The 24,784-nt window shown below is 40.8% G+C and overlaps 1 protein-coding gene across 1 annotated transcript; it reads right to left on the bottom strand.

Moving 5' to 3' along the window:
• Positions 1-108: 108 nt before the first annotated feature.
• On the bottom strand, positions 109-23,589 carry LOC148965042 (von Willebrand factor A domain-containing protein 5A-like). Its single transcript, XM_089127378.1, has 26 exons — positions 23,547-23,589; positions 23,055-23,257; positions 22,758-22,980; positions 20,663-20,829; positions 20,472-20,586; positions 20,223-20,398; positions 20,046-20,137; positions 19,815-19,959; positions 18,795-18,874; positions 18,602-18,716; positions 18,356-18,514; positions 13,940-14,043; positions 13,629-13,846; positions 13,479-13,537; positions 13,309-13,332; positions 13,145-13,154; positions 8,090-8,116; positions 7,832-7,950; positions 7,634-7,757; positions 1,960-1,986; positions 1,795-1,842; positions 1,677-1,712; positions 1,523-1,588; positions 1,120-1,280; positions 922-1,045; positions 109-834 (listed from the first exon to the last, which is right to left on the bottom strand). Exons 1-26 carry the CDS (start codon positions 23,584-23,586, stop codon positions 755-757), a joined length of 2,742 nt encoding a protein of 913 aa, XP_088983504.1. The 5' UTR covers positions 23,587-23,589; the 3' UTR covers positions 109-754.
• Positions 23,590-24,784: the final 1,195 nt, after the last annotated feature.

The raw sequence follows: 24,784 nt of genomic DNA, 5'->3' as shown, positions 1-24,784 counted from the left end.
ATTAATCAACTAAAATGTCACAACTTCCAACGCATCTCAAATCAATTTGAACAGTAACAATAATATGAAGGCAAAGTACAGATAGGTTTCCAATGCTGTTTTTAATGCACATTATTTAATTAACACTCATATAATACTGTCACATGACACCCGTTACATTTATAGTCAGATAGACACTAGAGGACCTGAATGGCAAGACACAATGCAAGATCCTTTTTTTCTGAAGACAGAAAAGCAGAAAGTACCTATAATCTACAGCAGTCAACATTTGAAGTGGATCAAAACCTTTCATCAAATTTATACGTTAAATTTTTGAACAATACCCATTCTTGTCTTAGGATAACTTTGATTAACTTTTTTAATCCACTTCAAATGTTGACTACTGTATGTATACACACACACGCACACACTAAAACAGTTTGATTTAGTCGACAAAGTAGAGATAAGTACAGGTAAGTGCAAATGTATAGTATTAGTAACAACGATTAATAACAGGATGTTTAAAATAAAGATGATCACAAATGCAAAAAGTGCAATACGTGATAATTGATGCAATAATAAAGTGCAAAAATCTCCATTAAGGCCATTTTTAAATCATTTTGGTTGATTTAGCTGCATTTTACATTCATTTATCGGATCATAAATATTTAAAGCTATTACACTGATGAATCTATGCTGTCAACTTGTTAGTTGTCTTACTGTTAGTTAGTGTTAGTTTTGTTTTTTAGCACAGGAAGTAGAAACACTGACATCTTCAGATTCCCATAGTCTCTTTGGTCACCTGACATCCGAGCAGGGCATTACCCACACACACACACTCAGACAGATCGCCCACTGAAACACACACACTCGAATCATCAAGAACTGCAGATATTTGATGAACGCTGACTGAGTGAATGTGGTCTGGAATGGAGATCTCACCTTTCTGAGAGCCGATCCATGACGCTGCCTTCATGGCCACAAACTGCCACTCGACCCGCTGGTCTATTTTACAGCCGTATAACCAGATTAGAGCCAGGAGAGTGGCCCATACTGACCCCTCCACCTGTGTACAAACATCATACACTGCATTAGTTACTGGACACAATCATCTCTGTCTTATTATTCATCATCTCTCACCTGTGCTGGTTTCTGATTGGTCAGCTCATCCTCCGTCTTCCTAAACGCATCAGCCAGTGTGACATCCAGATCCCAGCAGCCTGACGCCTTTTGGAGAGAAACCAGCTGGAGTAACGGGTCTGCAGTTGTAGTTGCAGTTATATGTGCATTCAGTAACAAGTCTTTCTGGGGATCAGGAGCAGATGAACACAAAATTATATTGTTGATAATATGTGCATAAAGTATTTTTAAATAAATCAAATAAAATCTAATGAATTTTTTAATGAATAAAATCTACATTTGTCAAAATGTTCATTATAAAACAGAGCACACGTGCAATGTTGTATCATGCAATGTGTTCCATACCATTTCCACTGACATTTGTGAGTGTGAGTGTGTGTGTGTGTGTGTGTACTGTATATACCATGACTTTGCGAGTCAGTCAGGGCGGCTGCAGACTTCGAACCATGGCGGAAGAAATTCCGAACCTCTGCAAATGACAAACAATGATCATTTACCATAAGGTGACGCTGCATTTTTGTTTCACATTTAGTGACACTGTGCGTTCATGGTATTACTTGTCAAAAATCCTTTTGCAAGTTTGTTTGCAGACCCTGAAAAAAAGAGAACAAGAACTTTTTACCCTCAAGTGAAGAACCAAAAAGAACTTTCCCATGAGTGCATTGGGGCTTTTACCTGTTGATATGTCACGGTGAGAGACCTCCATTATGCCTGACACACAACCTAAATCAGGGTGATAAGCGCCAAAAAAGAACAGACAACACACACAAATTTATGATATATTATTAAATGATTTGTTTAAATAAAATCTCATTCTTTATTTGGGCTGGGTGCGATTACCTTTTATTGCAATTCCAAAACCGGAATCTGAAAAACAGTTGATTTTGCATATTATTGAATCTCAAAAATAAATTTTATGATAATAATATTTCTTTACCAAATTAAAACGTGACAAATTCAGTCAAGTGCGGTTAAAGTTCAAGTTTAGTCAACTTTTCATTACATGCAAATGAAACTCTGAAATGGTAAAGTTACAGTAAAAGCGATTTATACACACACAATAGCTGTTTCCACTGACACTTCCAGGGCTTGATTGGGCCAACGGCTTGGCGAATACCTTGTCCAAAACGGGCCAACTGGGGTTTGAGGAGCGATCATGAATAAAGTTTATTTGAGTCAGGTGACGGTCAACACCGCTGCTCATTTCTCATTTTATTATATCAGGCAACCAGCTAACTTCAACATTTAAGACAGTTTGAAATCTTTTCAGCTCAAAACTCACTTTCAGACACCAACGAGTGTTTGAAATGACTTACGATCTGATGGGGATTCATGCTTTATTTGAATCTTCCCTGTGCCTTGTTGATACTGGAATAAAATTTCTTAAAGGGCACCTATTATGCCCCTTTTTACAAGATGTATTATTGATCTCGGGTGTCCCCAGAATGTACTTGTGAAGTTTCAGCTCAAAATACCCCACAGTTAATTTATTATAACCATTTGAAAATGTCATTTATGGGGCCTGTTTTAAAATGAGCTGTTTTGATGTATACGACCTTAAATGCAAATGAGCTGCATATGCCCGCCCTGCCTTTGGATGCGGGAGTCACTTGCATACTTATGGCAGTCGGTAAGCAGACGGGCTGAGAGAGTGAGAGACCCATTCAGCCGTAACGTTACATGTTTGAATCGGAATATATAAATAGTCTCTGATCAGACCCAGATGACGAAGAGACTCCGGCAGAATAAACACAAATGAGAATGGACCAGTACGTCTCGGTATGGTTATTTGATACATTTATGTACTTACAGAGTTGTAATCGCGCCCCCTTTGCAATTATGGATGTGCAACACACACACACACACAAACACTAACATACACAAATGTGTATGAAGATGAATGTGAGAAGATGGCTAACGTCCTCGGGTTACGACTGTAACCCTTGTTCCCTGAGAAGGGAACGAGAACTGCGTCAAAGGACACTTTGGGGGAACGCCCGTCAGCGTAGCGCCTCCGAAGCATGAATGAAACTAAGCCAATCTCCGATTGGATCAACGTGATGACGTGATGTGTGACGACACATAGGCGGAAGCATATATAAGGAACCGGCACACAAAACATGTCAGCTTCTGTGATGAAGCAAGCGCTCCCAGGCAGGGGAAGGCATGGCCACGAGACGCAGTTCTCGTTCCCTTCTCAGGGAACAAGGGTTACAGTCATAACCCGAGGACGTTCCCTATCGAGGGAACTCAAACTGCGTCAAATGACACTTTGGGGGAACGAGTACCCTCTACGACACAACGCGCCCTGCCTGTCCTGGTGTGAAGCTGCTCACAGGCACACTCAGGACGCGAGCACAAGAGAGCCTGGTGTCGACGGAATGTCTAAGCTATAAAATCTAATGAAGGTATGTGGGGTGGCCCATCCAGCTGCATCGCAGACTTCCTGGATGGGTGCCCCTGCGAGAAGGGCCCTAGAGGACGCTATGCCTCTAGTGGAATGAGCCCTCACAGCCAAAGGTGAAGGCATACCATGCACCTGATAAGCTGTGGAAATCACATTGACAATCCAGCTGATGGTTTGCTGATGGTTTGTTTTGAGGCCGGAAGCCCCTTTTTGGGCGACCCGAAACACACCAGCAACTGGTCTGCCTTCCGCCATGAAGAGGACCTCTGAATATATATTCTTAGTGCTCTGACAGGGCAGAGCCTATGAAGTCTCTCCTCATCCGTCGTCAGGTGAGGTGGAGAATGAAATGCCTGCAGAACCATAGGCAGTGCCGCATTAGACGGCACCTTAGGCAGATAGCCAGGCCTAGGGTGAAGGATAGCGTTAATGTCGCCTGGAGCAAACTCCAGGCACTCGTTTGATAGAGAGAGTGCCTGAAGATGTCCCACCCTCCTCAGAGAAGTGATGGCTAACAGAAAAGCGACCTTCAGCGTTAGGTGCTTGGCCTCAGCCGACTCCAGTGGCTCGAAGGGGGCCTCAGCCAACCCTTTGAGAACTACTGCCAGGTCCCATGAGGGAACCCTGGTAGGAGCTGCAGGCCTCATCCTCCAAGCCCCACGGAGGAAACGTATGATCAATTGGTGTCTCCCCAGAGGCCCATCACTCAACGGAGCGTGGAAAGCCGCAATGGCAGCCACTTATACCATGAGCGTGGACGGGGTAAGATTAGAGGAGAAGCGATCTTGGAGGAACTCCAGCACTGAAGCCACTGGGCAGTTAACTGGGTCAACCTCACGCCCCCTACACCAATTAATAAATACATTCCACTTTAAGCCATACAGTTTCCTTGTGGAGAGAGCTCTAGAGCTGAGTATGGTCTCCACTACTCCAGCTGATAGGCCGGCCTCTAGGTACTGTGCCCCCTCAGGGGCCAGACCCACAGTTTCCATAGCTCTGGCCGAGGGTGAAATATTGAGCTGTCCTCCTGTGTCAGCAGGTCCCTCCTGAGGGGAATCTCCCACCGAGGGCTGTCTAGGAGCAATATTATGTCTGAGAACCATACTCGGGCCGGCCACAATGGGGCTACCTGCAGTAAACTGATCCCGTCGTGACGGACCCTCTCTAGAACTCCCGGGAGCAGAGTGTTCGGGGGAAATGCATACAGACGCAGCCTCGGCCACGTCTGTACCATAGCATCCAGCCCCAGCGGGGCTGGAGGGGTGAGGGAAAACCACAGTGGACAGTGGGTCGTCTCTCGAGACGCAAACAGGTCAACTTCCACTGGGCCCAACCTCTGACATGTTGACTCGACCACCTCGGGGTGAAGTCTCCATTCCCGGGCCTCAGCCCCTCTCTCGACAGGATGTCTGCTCCCTGATTTAGACTTCCTGGGATGTATGTTGCTCTCAGAGACAACAATTTCCCCTGGGACCACAGGAGGATCTGATGCGCCAGTCTGCATAGAGGGCGAGACCTCAGGTCCCCCTGATGGTTTATATAGGCCACGACTGACATGCTTTCTGAGAGAGCTAGGCCGAACGGAAGAACCCGATATTGGTACGCTTCGCCCCCGAAAGCGAACCTCAGGAACCTTCTGTGGGATGGAAGGATGGATATATGGAAGTATACGTCCTTTAGATCTATCGTGACGAACCAATCCTCGGATTGAATCTGACTCACGATCATGGGAATAGTGAGCATCTCCTCAGAGAGCGGTTCAGATATCTGAGATCTATGATCGGACGCAACCCCCCATCTTTTTTTGGGAACTATAAAGTAGCGGCTGTAAAACCCGGACTCCCTGTCTAGTGGAGGAATATGTTCTATAGCCCCCTTTGCCAGCAGGGAGTTTACTTCCTGTTCCAATACCCGACCCTGCGCCAGTTCGACTACAGTCCAGACCACCCCGTTGAATCTGGGAGGGTGAAACCCGAACTGCAGCATGTACCCATACTGTATCGTACGCAGTGCCCACGGGGAAATATTTGCTCGATTTTTCCATGTATCGAAATGTTTTACCAAGGGAACCACCTCGAGCCTGGTTTAGGGTATAAATCGGGATTCGTTCTCGACCTCCTGAAACGGATTTCCGGCAGGACAGGACCGAAAACGATTCTCGATGGGCGAACGCAATCGCTGCCCGGCCGCAGGCTCGTGGGGCGGACAAAGCAGCTTGCGATCGCTGGAAACCGATGTGTCCTGAAACGTACTCGACGGTGGGAGAACAGCATCGATTTCTTGCGGGCTCTGCGAGGGAGACGACCTCCGTCATGGGTGGGGCTGCCCGCAGAGATCCTAGCACAGCTAGGACCTCTTAGAGGTTTTCTTAGCCTGCCGGACGGCCCTCAGGTCGCCCTGCTTGGCTTGTGGTTTAGATTGAGAGCGCCGTCTATGCCCCCAAGCTCCTTGAGGGGGGGCTCTAGACGCGACGCTCTCTCTCTGAACCTGCCTGTAAGTGGAGGAGCTGGTAGGTGGCTGAGGTTTCGGCTGCCCACTGGGGGCAGACTTCTTGGACACTGAGCTGCAAGGGAGAAATTTTTTGAAGGCCGCTGATTGTTTTTTCGCCTCCTGAAACCTGTCGACAACGGTATTAACGGCGTCGCCGAACAGGCCAGAAGGCGAAATCGGGGCATCAAGGAGGAAAGCCCTGTCTTTCTCCTTGATGCCCGTCAGATTTAACCATAAATGTTTCTCCGAGACCACCATTGCCGCCATGGAGCGACCGACAGCGCTCATATTACTGTACGCTCCTAAGATCACAGAAACTGTTTTCAGTAACGTTTATGTTTCAGCGTCGAATGAAGTTAAGCTTCTTTTCTAATAACTGTTTGTGTATGCTCAATAGTGTCGTAATTTAATTATTACCTCGTTTGTAAATGAGCCAACAGCCAAATAGTTTTGTTTTAATTACTTGTTTTGCTTTGATCTTTTAAAATGTAATTTGATACATTTCTTGAATGTATTTGTGGTGGCATAATAAAGTTTCAGTGGGGATTATTTTGTCATTCCCCATTTGGTAGGCCGGAGTAACTTCAACCAGACATTACTATTATATCACAATGAGAAATGTTTGTCTTTGACATGCATGAATTATTTTATGTAAACCTTCATCTTTTTCCGCAAAACACACAATTCTCTGTATGGCTGGAAACATGGGGATTTGATGAAATAAGCAACTCTGCAGCATCTTTACAAGTTTACCACGAATACTAAAATGTTAAAACCGAATTACAAGTGGTTAAATCGAACAACATGCAAACGAGTAAAACTGAAAATATCAGTGCATGCTCCTCAAATCGCAACTGTTTGATGGATTATTTTGAAATGGTAATAAAAGTGTCAATGTTAAGCGTAAGCAGCAACCTTTTATATGTTTAAAACAATGCATTGTTTGTGTTATATGATAAATAGTCTCTTCTGTTTTGCCTGATTACAGGCATTCAGATAAATAAATAACAGCAGAGTAAACATGAGCAATAAACCTATGCTATTACTACACTATTACTTGGCTAATACACTAAGAGTGTTGAAATGATGAAAACCAAACAGAACCAACAGGACTCGTCTTTTTTAAACACTTTTTTTAATCTGATTCAAATAATTTTCAAATTCAAAACCGCAAAAACACAGAACAGAACAGTTTTTATGTGTGACCTGATCCATTTAAATGATTGTATCTTGGGGGGAAAATTATATAAGAAAGCCAAAACTCCTTTTACTTCGGTAAATAAAACTCAAATGATCTTGCAGGTCACTCACATATTTTTACAAATCGGTGTTGATTTGAACAAATTAAACTGATTAAACCTTAAAGAAACAAGTAAAGGAAAAACAGTAAATGAAACTGTAACAGTTGTTTCGTCTTCTGACGGCACAGGAAGTAGAAACACTGATGTCTTTAGATTCCCATAGTCTCTTTGGTCACCTGACATCCGAGCAGGACATTACCCACACACACACACTCAGACAGATCGCCCACTGAAACACACACACTCGAATCATCAAGAACTGCAGATATTTGAGGAACGCTGACTGAGTGAATGTGGTCTGGAATGGAGATCTCACCTTTCTGAGAGCCGATCCATGACGCTGCCTTCATGGCCACAAACTGCCACTCGACCCGCTGGTCTATTTTACAGCCGTATAACCAGATCAGAGCCAGGAGAGTGGCCCATACTGACCCCTCCATCTGTGTACAAACATCATACACTGCATTAGTTACTGGACACAATCATCTCTGTCTTATTATTCATCACATCTCACCTGTGCTGATTTCTGATTGGTCAGCTCATCCTCCGTCTTCCCAAACGCATCAGCCAGTGTGACGTCCAGATCCCAGCAGCCTGACGCCTTTTGGAGAGAAACCAGCTGGAGTAACGGGTCTGCAGTTCAACACACATTTAAAGAAAGAGAAGTTATATGTCCATTCAGTAACAAGTCCTTCTGGGGATCAGGGTCTAATAAATTAATAAAATTAATATATAAATTATACAAATATTTATATAAAACACACGTTCTTACCCAAGTTGTGAGACCAACGTCGCTTCCCTAAAAGACAACACATTTCAAGATGCATATACTGAATATATACGACGGAAACATTCTGACATTATAATTTTAATAAGTTTATATTACATGTTCTAAACTAATGTAAGTGCTGCTTGGCATGAAAATGTGTAGCCACAATGCTAACATACTGTGGGTGGTTTCTTACCAGCTCCCAGACGAACACCCTACATCTGATAGCTTAGAAAATAACAGCACACCTCACCTCAACAAGCCACATGAGTTTAAAGGTCCCGTTCGTCATGCTTTTTTGAAGCTTTGATTGTGTTTACAGTGTGCAAAATAACATGTTTCACGTGTAAAAAAAACAGTATTTTTCACACAATTTACTTGTCTGTAAACGGCTGTTTTCACTGTCCAAAAAAACAGCCCGATGACTTCCTTGTTCTATGAGGTCCCATCCTTCAGAAATATGTAACGAGTTCTGATTGTGCCAGCGGTTCCTGTGTTGTGATTGGACAGCAGCTTATTGCACGTTGCCCGGAAAGGTCACGCCTCTTACCATAAATTGGAGATGCATGCGCATCTGAAGTGCTTCTTCTCCGTGGGAGCGCAACAAGACCATGCCCCCTTTTAATGCATATTCCACAGGGAGGAGATTAGTCAAAAAACTGTTCTAGTTACGACATTAAAAAAGGAAGTAGAGGGATGTAGTCCAAACAGGCCGATCGCTGTATGCTTTGAAGGGGGACTTCTGTTAAATATCGCAGTAGGCATTGAACTTTGAGCTTTATAATTTTACAGGTATTATTTATGTACTGACAGCAACATTACACACAAACTAAAGTCTGAAAAATGGAATCGCGAAGAATGGGACCTTTAAGGGTTCATACCTGTGGCACAAATGGTTCGACACTAGCTTTACTACGTCAGAATTCGTACTTCTGCTCTATTTATTTTTGCTTCTGTATAGAGTCTGAGACAGCGACATGTCTCTTTGTTTTCCTCCGGCCTGAAAACAGCCGGCCAATCAGCGAACAGAGGGCGGGCTGAGAGCTGTGACGTAGACGCTAAGCGGCGAGTTTAAGATTGGGGAAATCGAAAACGACCGCGGATATGGAGACACGGGATGCAATTCGCTCTGTTGTGGAGAATATTCCCGGCATTTGCAAACTGGAGCCCGACCAAGAAGAGTGTTTGTTAAACATTTTGAACGTGATGTGGCTCTACTCCTGACAGAGAGAGTATCTTGGTCTCTTTTATCTGTTGTGCTCAAACTAGCTCCCTTTTGACAGGTCAGTGTCTCCTTTCTTTTCCAGTTCATAAATATTCCCATGTCATGCTGTAATCTTACAATTAAGTTGCAGCATTTCCGACAGACTCGAAATGAACAAAGAGCTGTGTTTAACAGAACTAATCCTAACTTTAACAGTTGGCTACAAATATTTTCCTGTTTCCCTCTACTGTCAAATATTAGTTAAGAGGCCCCGATTGTGCCGTGGATGCGCAGATGTACTTCACATAATCTACAAAAGACGTTCACAGCCATGTGCACTTCGGTATTTCGCTCGATGGTTTCGTTTTCGCATCACATAACTTATGTGTTTACAGGTTTAGTTCGATCGCATAACCAAAGCACCCCCTCGCGATAAAGAAAACACTTTTCAATGATGCCACTCCAGACTCTGTCTACGAAGCAAAGCCAAGTAGCGGAGTTTGGTATTACCAGGCCAGTTCGACACAAGCGTTCTGTGCTCTTGTTGAGTGTGCTTCAATCTCGTTCTTCTATTCACTGTGTCTCATTAGGTATTTTTAATAAATTAACATATTAAATGTACAGTCTTGATAATTTGAAGAACTAAATTACTCAAATAAAATAATTCAATTAAATAAAGCAATAATTAAATAAAAGATTTCACAAAACTAATACGACATTGGGGTGCCATTTACCCAGCAGTGACGTAGACTTGACCCGTGACTGTGCGTCTGCTGGAAGAGAAACCAAAAGTCAGAACAGATTCAGATCTGGAGAAACATCTAAGAACAGACACATACCAAAGTACTAACAAACAAGAAAAGCCTTCGCAATAGGGATGGATTGATATGGTCATTTTGACTGAAATGTTTCTTAGTATAATCCTAAAGGCCGAGGTCAGTATTTGTTTTCAAATGTCAATGAATCCATAAAAAAGCTGTTTTCACACTTCCGTCATTTACGGTAAATGTTACAAAATGGATGCAAGTAGGGCTGCACGATATTGGTAAAAAATGGCATTGCGATATTTTATATTTCCGCGATATATATTGCGATATTACAACACTTTCCCCAGATGACTTGAATAGCTCTATTTGGAAAGAATGAATCATTCTAGAATGACTGGGGTGGTTTTGTCATGGAGTAAATCAGCATAGAAACTAATATTAATTGAATGTTTACTAATGTTGTTAATGTTATGTTAACAGGATGCAGCACATTAGTGGTGGTTGAGGAGAGTCCCCTTCCCCCTTTATAAAGCACTTTGAGTGCAGAGAAAAGTGCTATATAAATGTAATGAATTATTATTATTAATGTAGTTTACTAGACTTTAATAAATGGAACCTTAAGTGTTCCCGATTTATGTATCTTGAGTTCAGTGTCGAATAGATCAGTTGTTTTAACCATTCATTAAAGTGAATCGGTTCAAATGAGTCATTAGTTCGCGAATCAGACGTGTCATTAACGGACCACGCCACACGTTGTGTGATTATCCAGGCAGGTTAGAACATCACACAAGATTTGTGTCAACACAGAAAACATTTCATCACTCGATAGCATTTTTTTAAATCAAAGTGTGGTTTATGTAATGTCATCTGAATGTGTGGAACGGCAATTCACAACCAGCGGTAGTTTAGAAAAAAGAAAAAACATGTCTTCTGACCTTTTACCGTCATGTATTCTCAAAGATATTCAGTCAACTCAAATCATTGATTTGCGCGAGGGCGGGAGAGAGATCAAGACAGTTTGAAGACGGTGACGCTGCCTTCACACTGGCAGTTGAAATCAGCTCCGTAATACGCAATACGTTCCCAACGGACGTCGTACTACACAGTGAAAAGCGTCGGACGCGGGTAGAACAAAAATGGCGGGGAGATTAAAGTTTGATTCTGTCAGTTCTGTATGATCTCTCTGATGAGGGTTATGCTGCGTGAGGAAAGTTGCTCAGGACGTTGACATGTCAGGTCGGCTAAAAAATGTGATATAGTGGTCAATAGTTCAATGTCTACCTTCAATTTAATTGTATTAACTGCCCTTATAAACGTTAGAAAGTCATGAAAATAAAAAATGACATCACAACTTATCGTTATAAAATCAATATTTATTTTATTAAAAGTTAATAATTCAGGTTTGTTTATCAGTACCATAGCAACGGTCAACTTCCGCTGGAATTGTCGGATAGGAACCGTCCGTAGCTTTTCGCAAGAGTTCAAATTTTTGAACGCATCCGGATGACCAACGGACACGATTTTCTTCGCACCGCACTCGGTCGGACCCGTTTCGGACCCATTCGCATGCGGTCTGCGAATCTCCATAGGAAATGAATGACTTCCGGTCGTTTCGCAGCCGCATCGGAGCTGATTTCAACTGCCAGTGTGAAGGCGGCGTGAGACTGCACGCGCGACCGGGACATTCACTCTCTCATTTAAACGAGCGCAGAAGTCAATCATCGTCATCTGCATCACACATCTACATCATTCACCGGTCAAGCTTTGGCGGGACAAAAATGCGCTTTAGTAAGACTGACAGAAAACAGCGCGCAAGCTCCAGTCTTCTTGCACTTGATGTTTAAACTGACAGGACTTGCAAATTGATAAACTCTCACACTATGATGGTTAAACTTTGCATTTAATCTGTGAATCACAAGCCTTACGGGGCAGGGAGCTGCTGGCACGTAGCCTACTGATCACGAATCACAGATTAAAGGCCATTGCACACCGAGTCCGAAATTCGCATCCGAAATTTTCGCACGTTAAAAAAAAAATTCGACCTCACGTTATGTCAGTCACGCTTGCACACCGCCTCCGAAACTTTCGTCCGTCATAAAATTAATCGGATCGGGTTCGATTTTCTGCGTTTTTCACATCCAGAGCCAGCATTTTGAGAGGTCTTTTGACAATTCAGGGCCGGGGGGAGCTCGTCCTCAAATCATTGCACATATGCACCGTGCTTTCAGTTTCGGTTTTCAATTCGATCAAGTGTTTATGTTCTCTTCTCTATATTGGATTATGAAATTAATAAACCTCCCCTTTCAATCCGATTGAAATTTAGGATCGAATAAGGTGTGATTGAGCAGCCTATTCGATAACTAATGTATTATTTGGGCACAATATACACAATAACAGCCTAGCTGTTCTGTCTGCCCAGCGCTTCCACCGGGCCGCGCGCGGGTGTGTGTGTGTCCATACCTGGTCCATTTCAGACACACTGCCAGTCTCCGTTCAGAATCGATTGGTTCACGGAAATTGGTGGTCTTGTTTTTAATATGTGGCTCCAGAATCGCTAGCAAAGCATCAAACTGTCCCACTGACATTATGAGGTAATAATTTTGAATCGCTCAGGATAAATTCGCAACTCCTTGATAAGGAACTCTCCTTCCTCTCGGCGCAATTTCAGGATTGGATGGACACAATATTTTCTCTTTCTTCCCTTTTCAATAAGAGAGAGGGCAAAAATCATCCTCACTGCTTGACGAATCCATTTGGTATTTTTGCGTTTTTTCCCGCAAAGGTTTAAGAAATACGCAACGGACTCGGTGTGCAAGGTTTCTATGCGTGACGAATTTTTAAGCTGACGAACACGAAAATACGCATACGAATATTTCGTGCTCGGTGTGCAATGGCCTTAACTACGATCCCTATAGTGACATCGCACATCCTTGCGATGTGACTATCGTGGATTCGCACATCGCAATATCGATGTTAAAGTGATACATCGTGCAGCCCTAGATGCAAGTAGAAAGTTGTGACTCTTGTTTTAGCACACAACACAAATACATTCTTACAGGCACAAAAAGATTGAAGAGAATCACTTACCGCATCCTCCCTAAAACAGAAAAATAAAAATAAAATACATTTTACATTGCAAACTGAGAATTGAAAAGTTTTTAAAATCCTTGCTGTCATTCAAACACACACACACACAAAAAAAGACCAATACACATTCAGAGCAGAAAACCATGAGATATGATTTATCTTACCACGGAAGGCTCCTCGTCGTATTCCTAATAAACACATTTATTTCACATATTTAAGGCAAAATTGAACTTTCTAAATACATTTCCAAAACTTAATTTGACATTAATAAAGAAGAAACATCACATGTACTATAGTAAATAGTCAACAGGCTGTAAAAATGATTCATACTCACACAATCAGAGCCGGGACCTCCGCCTCTTAACAATGGTCTGTTTGGAAAATGTCGAAACCCTAAAACAGAAATTGATTGTGATTATCATATGAAATGTATAAGGGAACATTGGATTTACAGACACAGACATTCTCACATGTTCGGACTAACCGTATGTCAGCACTCTTCTCTTTAACAGGGGTCCTTTCACAGTCTCTCTGCTGTCTTTATTAACGGCAATGAAGGATGTATGAACACTGCTCACTCCTGCCTGAACACTGAGCTCCACTATCTTTCTCCTGATGCTATTTAGCCTCGCACTACTATCCCTTTCTTTCTGCTCCAGAATACGGATCCGGGTCTGAGCCGCCAGCCGGTGGACGGCCAACCTGCAACAACATGGAGGAAATTTGTTAGATTTGAAAAGCAAAGTGTATGTCAGTCCAATTGAATGGGCTGCTATGCATGTTTGTGTGTGTTACCCAGTTTCCTCAGTTGGTTTGAGGCAGAAGCGGAGCTGGTTTGTAACCGGTCGATCTTTAAGCCTGTATTTGACTGTCACCATTCCCTCAGAGCCTCCTGAACTCTATGAGACAGTAAAAGTATAAAGATTGATTAATAGCAAATAAAGCTCTAAAATATATGAGCTTTCTGGCTTCTTTTCTAAGTATTTAAGTTAGAGCCCGACTGATAAAGGATTTTGAAGGCCGATACCGATACAAATATTTGTTGGTTTTAAAATCCGATATTCCGATATATCGGCCGATATTTTTTTTATTCAGAAACAAAACATTAACAGATTTCCCTAACATTAGTTATTTGTAGTTAATCATGAGTTTTAACTAAAATAATATGATAATGCATTTTAAAAAGAAACTTGTTTCTTTTATTGTCACAACAGAACAGACTGATGATAGTGACATTAGCTAGCTTTGTGGTCAGCTAGTCTATGATGAGCCATAATTTAGCAATGGATAACGTCATACTAGTGTTGCACGGTGCACCGATACTTCAAAAGTATCGCGATACTCGGAAATTAAAAACCTCACGATACTTAAATTTATTAGTATCGATACTTTTCTGAATGACCGCGACCCAGATTTGTAAGAGACGTATTTCATGTTGGTGTGTGCAACGCACGCTTCCAGTCTCTCCCTATAAACGTCTGTGTTTTTCCTCACGCACGCAGCAAAGAAGCTGCAGCTGTCATGAGACAAAAGGTGTGTTCGACATTGCCTGCGGCTGGATGCAACCGATCGGCGAGAAAAGCCGCGTGCAGGCGGGGAGGAGCTGCAAACGGAGACGTGAAGTCGGACAATTTCTGGTTCCCGTAGTGACGGCTCACGTGGTGTTTGCATGCTTATACCACAGCCGAAGTGAAATAAACGCAACATTTGCCAAATAAACAGATATTTCAGACACATTTTCATTCAATACTTTACTGCTTCATACAGCATCTGTTTGAACTAGAATAAAGTTCAAAATAAGCCTATAATCAATGACGTGGAATCCACGTTTTTTTAATCAGTTTTATTTTGATAAACATGACACAATATAACATCGAAACTACATGAAAAGACTATTAACTGTTATAGAAAACTGATTTGTGAGCTTTAGTGGAAATAAATGTGCGAGAACAAACACGAAACGCACATGATCGTTGTCATGCATTGAATCCGGCGAATCGTGGAACAGCTGTGACATCATCAGAGCTCGTGCAGCCGCTCTTGAGAAGCTGCGCTGGCTGAGTCCTGCGGCTCGTATCGCTCTCGCGGTACTTTGATGGCATACGTCACAGTCACGTGGAGTCAGTGCTGCATCAAGTCGGACAACATTTCTAACCGGCATGCACTGTTTCAAGTCAGCCGCTGATCGGTCTGCGCAGAGCTGCATGAAGTCGAACAAGCCTAATCACTACCGCGAGACGGCTGCACGCGCGAGCACACGTGATACAGTGGCCGCCTGTCAGTAGCGGAGTGGCAATCAGGAGAGTCGGATCTTTTCCCGGTGGGCCGGTGGTGTTTCGAGGCCGCGAGGGCCGGTCTGATAGTTATACAGTACATTGCAAGTTATTAGCAACACAATCCAGAGGTCTCTGCAAGGGCGATAGTTTGAAGCGCGCGTCCATGTGAAGACGGTGCGCGACTGCGCGAGCCGCAAAAGACACTGTATCCAACTGAGAGCAGCGAAAAAGAGCGGTGCTTGATTTAAAAAAAACAACAACAACAACAACAGATTTTAGCGCTAGATCTCTTATTTAATAGCGAACCAAATGAATTATCTGCTAGTTAACTGGAGATGTTTCATTTATTTTTGTATTAGGTGTACAACTTTCCCCCCAACTTTCATAGATAGCATAAATAATTTGCAAGCTGCTAAAATAAAGGATACAAAACATCAGCAAAATGATCTATCGGCTATATGATTATAATCAGAGCATGTGCATGTCAGTGATTTATTTATATTAGGTTATTACAGCATTAAAGAGCACAGACCCATGCAAAGGAAGTGCATATGAAACGCCTTGTAAGAAATACTTTCCTTTTCAGGAAAAGACAAGTATCGAAAAAGTATCGAAATCGCAATACTTGACTTGGTATCGGTATTGAAACAATAATTTTGGTATCATGACAACACTACGTCATACTGCAAACTGTAAAACATACATTTTCAATATAACAGGCCAAGGAGAGATGATCCGTCTCATTGCTATAACTGTCACGCGCTATTAAAGAAATACTTTAAAGATAGAAATGCTTTCGATACCGATAGTTTGGAAAATGCCTAATATCGGCCTGCCGATATATCAGTCTGGCTCTAATTTAAGTATAATAGGTAGTTAAACCTTCAGGCTTTAAAAAGGATCACAAAAGCACTATAAACACACCGTGGTTGAAAAGACTCATGAACTGTATTATAGGTCTCCTCTAGGGTTGGGTTTGGTTTGAACTATAACAAATCCAATTCTGCTTATCGATTTTCCTAATTTTGGTTCCAAAAAGGTTATAAAAAAACCTTGGATGTCATTCACATTAATTCTTATTAAGTCTTATTGCAAAACCTTTCATTGTCGCTGAATACCATTAACAAAAATTAACAAGCTAATAATAATACAAGGAACTATTGCCTATGGTTTAAAAATATCACAGCAAAAAAAAAAAAAATGGCCTAACTAATATAAATTTCAAGCAATTTTAAAGACAAGTAAACACTCAGTAATTAAAAAAGCACAAATAAAACAAATTAGCAATCACACAAATAAAAACAACTGAACCAAGATAAAACTGAAGAAAAAAAACTGTAAAATAACTTTGCATATATAAAATATACATTAAAAATATAGTTACAAAAGTTATTCATTCAAGAACAGTGAGTGCATTTTCACTCTCTTTTGTTGTATGATTAATGCCATTATAGAGATGGCAGCAAGAATTTTAGGCTGCTGTCCCTTTAAAAGCTGGACAAAGCCAACATATTAATTAATAGGTTATTGAGTATTGAGACAAATTTCACAATTCGATTCGTTTTCGATTCACAAGCTTGCAATTCGATTCGATTTCGATTACGATTCGATTCAATATCGATTATTTGGGATATCAGTTACAATAAATGGCCATTTTTCTCAAGGGAATCAAATCTCTTAAATGCTGTAAACTATGGGAGTCTAGTTGTAGCCTACAGACTTCATTAGCCTAATATGAAGGTAATAATGTAGCTATACAAACACTTAATTACACTTTTATTTATTTTTATAAGAAGAAGATTATATGAAATACAAACATTTAAATGGTGGCTGTCATAAAAACTTGCCAGATTTATTCAAATATGCATTAAATATTGAAGAACATTAAGATTATAATGCATGTAATATGGTGTTTATATTTAGCAAAATGCTCCTCTCTGGAGTTATTTTTTTCTAGCTGACTAACGAGTTTATGTGAGTCTTCTGAGGTAAATATGACGTTACATGACATTGATTACAAGCTGTTTAACTGACATCTTTCCACGGTTGAAACGCTGATTGAGCGAATCAATGTAACATGATACAAATTTCGATAAGTTGTACTCTATCTTTTAACACACTTTCAGATGCTCATTCATGTTTATTTCCCGCTGTAACTGGTATTATTAAGCCGGAAGAGAGATCAGCGCTGCTGCTTCTCTAGAGCTGCGCCAGAGCGATCTCACGCCACAGCGCCAAAACGTTATTTATGTTTTTGAATTTCTAAAGAAAATGGACGTAATTTGAAATTTGAGACTTTGTTTCATATCAATAGTAACAAAGGACAAAGATTATTGCGATTTTTTTGGATGCGCGCAGCCGCAATACAATGTTCCATTCATTCAAATGAAACAGGATGACTAATCGATTCTTGAGATTTAAGAATCGATATCGGTTCGTAAAAATGAGAATCGATTTATATCGAGAAATCGATATTTATTACCCAGACCTATTAATGAACATGTTTTATTGTAATATTTTGTGTGTATTTATCCATTCAAATTTAAAAAGACGTGGAAGGAACTCATGCAACATTCAGTGAGAGAGGCGGCTTCTATGCGCACACTTTGGATAAACAGTGCACGGGTCTTCTTGCAATTCAATCACATTAAAATGCTCACAAAGGAACCGATAAGCAGAATTAAAATGCATTCTTATCGAATGTAAATTTAAAACCGGTTCTCCATACCCATCCCTTGTCTCAAGTTGAAAAATAGCTTTGTTTGTGAAAAAGACTAATGTTTACGTTCTTTCTTATTCTTGTTAGTCTGCCACAACACCAATTAATCAGTAAAAAATAAGCATATGATTAATTCAGAAATGATTCTAATTCATTCATTCTAATTCATGTATATTTGTAATTAATACATGAAAAATACATGCAATGCCATCCTACCTCTCCTTTAAGTTGTGCGTAAATAAGCGCCCGTTGACCCTGGAAGAGCACTTTGATGGGTTGAGACAGTTTTTCAACCTTAACGCCATCTGGAAGGGTCCAGCGCATAGACATTTTAAACACAGGGGGCTGCAGCGCAAACCTGAGGGACTGCATCACCTGATATAGTTTGAAGAGAAAGAAAAAAACATTGAGACATTTGACTAGGGAACATTTGTGGCTGTGAAATCCAGTGGAGAGCTTTACTTTGGGCTGCATGCGGTCGGTGCCTGTGATGAACTGAGCGTGACCAGATCCTTCCCTGGCCATTCCTGTGATGAGGGCGCTACTTGCACCCTCACCAATCCCGAATGAGAAACACCTGAACACACAATAAACTCTGTTACAGTAAATGATGAAGAGATGAATGATGGGAAGATGAAACCCAGCAGACCTTTACCTGTGAGAGTGAACATGATGTTTGACCAGGTCCAGCACCTCTTTAGTGTTTCCCACCTCTCCATCAGTGAAGATGAACAGCTGATGAGAGAACAAATTATATCAGACATGGAAAATCCTTTGGCAGCACCTTTGGACAAAATTTGCAAAGCAGAAAAAATGTTAACCAATATCTTGTAATAGCAGCTCATTGGGGAGGTTAGGAAGGCACAGCTTAATTAAAATCGAGGAGAACAATCAAACAATTTACTGTTAATAAAATCCACAGTAATTAATTTCATGACTTCAGTGTATTTCACGATTGTACTCCATGAAATACTACAGTCATCAGAAGCCCCAGTGGTAATGCAGCTCATCCGTGTAAACGTGCCGAATGTGTTATGTATACATGTAATGTGATATAATTTTTCCTCTCAAAAAAGCAATTTTATATGGTTATATAACCTATTTTTTTAAGTATACAGCAAACATTTAAAAAAATATTTCCGTTGAATATATTTGGACATCTTGGTATACAAGCTGATGTTGTATTGACTATGACTAGATGGTAAAAACAAGAACCTCTTCATGTTTTTTATTTGCCCCCGTTTTAACATAATTTTGTACCCTAGTCAGTGTCTTAAAAACAGCAATGTTACATTGCAAAATACAGTTTGAATAATTATGACAATTATCCTACCGAAAAAATCTTATAGTTCAAAAATATTACTTTCTAGCTTAGTGTTATAGCTAAGTGTTATAATATATCAATTTAAAAAGAAAAAACTCTGGATCTTTATGAAGGCTTACATTTGTAAATTGTCTCAGAGGGGTTAAATAAAGTGTCCATGACAGATTTAATATAAAATTACTGCACTTCCTTTATCTGTCACTACATCTTTTTAACACATACAATGGAGCATTGATATTCAAAGGAAGAAAATCCTTTTAAATTTTGAGCTGTATCACTTCAAAACTCATAAATGTACATACAGTGATTTTATCAATTCATTCACTCATGCATGTTGAGGTGTTGCTGTACCTGTCTGGGGTGGTTGGGCTTACAGCGCTGACTGTAGATGTATTTTAGAGGCTGTAAAATCTCTGTGCCGCCCAGGTCTGCTTTCATTCTCCTCACACTCCTCATCGCCCGATCCATTGTGTCCTGATTGTACTCGACACTCTCACTGCAGTGAAACACACACACATCTCATCTCCTGGCAGTTTTAAAAACTGAATATCTGAATATATATATGAATGGAGATATAGTTACTAGAGAGAGAAGGCCTCAAAACGAGAGCCAAATCCAAAGATATTGAAATAACATCCCATGGGCAGACTCTTCAACAGTAACAGCAGAGTGTCCTATAATAGAGAGACATGGAAAGGCTTTCTAGTGTGTCTCATCTGAATACGTGTCAACACACCCAAATGCACATTTAAATCTTACCTTTGCACTTTCTATGCGCGTCTGTGCTCCTTTCCCATGATGCATCACATCACTCATACTGCCCGATCTGTCCATCACGAAAATAAACTCTCCTTGTGTTGCCAGTGATGACATCACTTCCTCTAGGAATTCTGGGTACAAACTTATCATGACCACTGGGTCCCTCATCAGAGAGCCTGAAAGAGAGAGAGAGAGTCAGTGAAACCTTGATCACTCAATCCCATAATGCCAGTGATCTGCAGGTCCGACCTGATGGGGCAGTGGCCACTCCTGCCTCCACTACAGCAGAGGGCTGATGGGTATCCTGATAGTACAGAAACAGCTCAACGTCCTTATCAAACATGTGACCAGGACTCAGATTCACCTACACACATAAAAACACATGAATAACACTACTGTGCTCACACATCCAGATAAACACATGAAGACACACACAGTACCGTAGCCTGAGTGTGATCCGAGCGGAGGAACACTAGAGGATCCAGAGTGCAGTTGGACTCTAGTTTGGAGATGGGCTTTGGAGAGCTCACATGGACACTGAGTGTCAGCGTGTAGGGAGCAGCTGCACATACTGATGAAATCTCTGAGACTATACCAGCTCCTGAACCTGACACACACACACACACACACACACACACAGAGATAGAGAGTGAGTGGTCTGAAACTAATAAAGTGTGTGTCAGACGTTATCGGTTCTGCTGTCGGTACTGGAGAAATTAAGAAAATACACGTAGGCTACTATTTATTATTCCTATAAAGACGTTATCTTGAACAGGTTTATCTCGCCAGACATTTCTATATATAAACTATATTTTAATTAAACCATTTATCTGTGTGGCAAATTTGCTATTCGCAGTTCAGAAGAGAGAGAGAGATCTCTCACGCGGAGCCACAGCACGCACAACACGACAGCTTGCTTAATGAGTGACAATGAGGACAGAACTAAACATTCAAACGTGGTTACACTTTAGATCTGGGATATTATTCTAATTTTATTTTAGATTTCGGCTTCCAAAGATTGTAAAAAGAAGATATTTGAGATAAAACCGTTAAAAACGAGACGCATGATCTATCCAGCGCAAGTCCCTTCACTTCACAGCGCTTTCAGTTCTTCCTAAAACCCAAACGTACCGTCAGAATCAGCACGATAGGCGATTGTTGAAAAATGCTGTCTCTACTGTTGCTAGTTAAAAAAAGGCTATTAAAAACACAAAAACTTGCGCAAAGACATGCTGTTCACAGGCGGTGCCCGCGCTCCAAAACAGACTGCAATGAGACAAGAAAAGTATAGCCTACTTTGGGCTTTGTGAGTCCTAAACTGTCAAATATACATAAAAATGACAAAATGACCAGCTCTGAGACTTACTAAACACAGTTTATTCACTTAAACACAATTATGTCTTAAATGGACGTAAATAGTAGGGAGAAAATCAGTCACCTATAATAGATCTGCACTCGGTCTTAAAGGGGCAGTAGACTAATAAACCTGCTGACGATTGAGCCATTAATGCAAATCAAACAACAAAAGGTAGAGAAAATCACTCTCAGCTCTTGAATGAGTAATTTTAGATTTAATAAGCATTAATCTATCCATGATAAACTATCCAGTGCTATTTTACATTTGATCACTAAATTAGTTTTTTCTTCATTTTGTTAAAGTATTGCTTTTTCTATTTTACATTTCAAAATATAAAGTTAATTATGTTCTTAATAGACCCCTTTTCAGTTGGTAAACATGGTGACGTTTTTATGTGGGCGGAGCTTAGGTGGAGGCAGAGCGATCCCTCTGGCCACTTCACTAACGCTAGTTAGCAAGTTTTATTAGCTTGTTTTTTAACAATGACTGGAGAAAACCAGATTTTATCTTAATGTGTAAGGACACTTACTGTCCAGGATCGCGATTGTTATTTCCAAAAGTTATTTTTAACGGACAGAACCAGATTGGCCGACCCGTAGCCGCCTACACACTCACTCAATGCATGGACGATCTGACAGGATTAACGTTACGTTACCTAGGCTGAGTGGCCTGACTTCTACACCTACCTTATAGAGAAACAGATCGTAAAGAGGAACTGAGGGCATATAAATCTTTAGATGCCTATAACTATGTGCTGAATGGACCTGTACAAGACTTGTGTGTATGATCCGTAGTTCTGCAGAGCCAGCGCCGAGATGACGACAATGTAAAGAGTGACATTACGGTGCGATTTTAATCATGTGAATATTTTCTAGAAATAAAAAATCCAGATACAGCATATTCATTTTTCATTGATACTTGCACCAAACAACACAATAAGATGACATTTAAAAATAATAAGTAATTTAAGCTCTTTATTATGTAGGCCGCCTCCAGTTTTCACTTTGTTTTGCCTCCAGCTAGCGCCGTGACGTAACTGTGACGTTGGCGCAAAAGGGGTCTATTCTTAAAAAAAAAAAGTACCGTTAAAGTACCGGATCGATAAGCAGTATCGGTAAGAGTAGTAATACCGATAAAACCTTAAAGATACCCATCCCTAGTGTCTGCAGCTGCTGTACCTGCTGGTGTGTATCGGGGGTTGAGCACAGCCGGCAGACAGAAGCGCAGCGAGTGGTCGGCCTGCACATCGAGCTCGGTGATGTAGATGATGGTGACGGCAGCGTTCTGACCCGGCAACAGACACCCGACACTCAGTCCGAACACATCAGGACTCTCTGCGCTCTCTTCCAGCAGAAACGCCTGCTGACCCGAACTCAAAGCGTCATCATACCGATCCCTCGCCTGCAAGACACAAATATATTACGTGCTGCACACAGTGAAAAATACGCTTCCTACAGACTTATAATTGGACTCACGGTTTCTCTCTCTTGCACCTCTCCCACAATCTCCTGCTCTCCGATCTTGGCACTGAAGTGGCAGACAGCAGCATCAGCGGGCAGAGGGAACACGAACAAGGCCTCCAGGGGGCGCTCTTCCTCATTCACATACAGCAGAGTGGAGGAGACTGTGGAGACATGATCCTGAACACAGACCTCCACTGAGATGCTCTTCAGAGGCACTGAGTCACACAAACCAACAGAACAACACAAATAACGTTACACCTTATACAGCTCTCTAAGAGATAATGAAAAATGTATATATTGAACATTAGCTAATAGAAATGAGAACGCAACATGTGACAACAGGCAGGCCCCAGGCAGTAGCTACCATTTTGAACTTGTCCCAGTTGACCGTTATATATATAACGTTATATCTGTCGGGTTTAAATCTAAAAATGCATCCAATATTATAGTAACACTTAACGTTAAATAAGTTACACAGTAAACAGAATTCATAACTTAACGTACCTGGCACATTTTTCTGAGTCACAAGACCGCAGTTCACCATTTCGACGCTCCGTTTTACTTCAAATCGAAGGAGAAACTCAAACACCTACTTTTAAATGTGCCTGAAATCGTCATAGATCTACTCATTCAATGAGTAAATCTGTGGTTCTGAACGTTTCTAAAGCGGCCAAACTTTTTGGGGAAAGTGAATTGATTTCACAGACTAACCGCTGTTTTGCTCATGAATATTAATTAGGCACGTCGTTGGGAGGCAGAAGTGATATCACGTGCCCGTTTAACTCTCCTCGGGTCATTTTGACCCGAAACTCAATTTTATTTTATCTTTAAAATGAGTTCATGGGAGTGCTTGGCACTTTTGTCACACTTGAACTTGAAAACGTTTTTCACAAATAATGCAGACCACAGAGATATGAAATGGTAGACACATAAATGCAAAATAAATGGTAAAGTTATAACATAGACAGTATAAGAGTTATAACAGCAGATTAAAATCATCATTTTCAAATAAATATTCTTCAAAGTTGTACTTTAAGCATTAATAACTTGAAGTATTACAATATTTGGCACTTCATTATAAACAGAAAAAACACTAGAAAAAAACAACAGCAAAAATTGCTCAAAATTAAAACTTTAAAAGCTAAAACGTTACCAAAAACAATATGTTATAATGTCTATAGACCTGAAGAACTACCTGAAGAAATACTGAAGAGAAAAGTAGTAACTGACTTTAAGCCCCAAAGGAACAGTTCATTAGTAGGCTATTTGCTCCATCTCATGGCAAGAGGAAATATCATTCATGTTATATATATTTTTTTCCTCATACGAGGTCTGCAGAGATAAGATATTGAGCTGATATAACAGAGGAATGCATGTATTGGGAACATCATTTTGTATTTATGTTGAAAGAATTTGCTTAAATTATATTAGTTATTGATAAAATCTAGTAATTTTAAGGTAAACAAAATAAACTTACAAAAAAATCTCCAAAGAATTGCATTAAAAATTGCTCATCATGAATATTATTTAGGTTGTATTCAAAAACGCCTCCCCCTCAAACTTCTGAGCCAAGTGGAAGGGTGATTTATCAGTTATTTGTACTTTACAAATACAATTTGTCCTTTAGAATTTTTTTTAATTGTAGCCCTTTAGCTTTTCGTAATTTTAGGGGTGTTTTCATTTTAATTAAAGTTTAATTAAAAATTAATAATTTTATAAAGACAGTTTTGGTTATAGAATGC

Source organism: Pimephales promelas, chromosome 25, assembly GCF_988280905.1.
Source record: "Pimephales promelas chromosome 25, fPimPro1.hap1.1, whole genome shotgun sequence".
NCBI lineage: Eukaryota > Metazoa > Chordata > Actinopteri > Cypriniformes > Leuciscidae > Pimephales > Pimephales promelas.
This window is presented reverse-complemented; position numbering and strand designations above follow the sequence as displayed.

What these genes read in the sequence shown, in the direction of transcription:
- LOC148965042 (XM_089127378.1), bottom strand. Translation starts at nt 23,586, where the DNA reads ATGGTGAACTGCGGTCTTGTGACTCAGAAAAATGTGCCAG. An exon ending in ATGGATCGGCTCTCAGAAAG is followed by an intron (nt 1,987 to 7,633) that starts GTGAGATCTCCA and finishes ACTGTTTTTCAG; the next exon opens with ATTCCGGTTTTGGAATTGCA. An exon ending in TGCAAAAGGATTTTTGACAA is followed by an intron (nt 1,589 to 1,676) that starts GTAATACCATGA and finishes TGTCATTTGCAG; the next exon opens with AGGTTCGGAATTTCTTCCGC.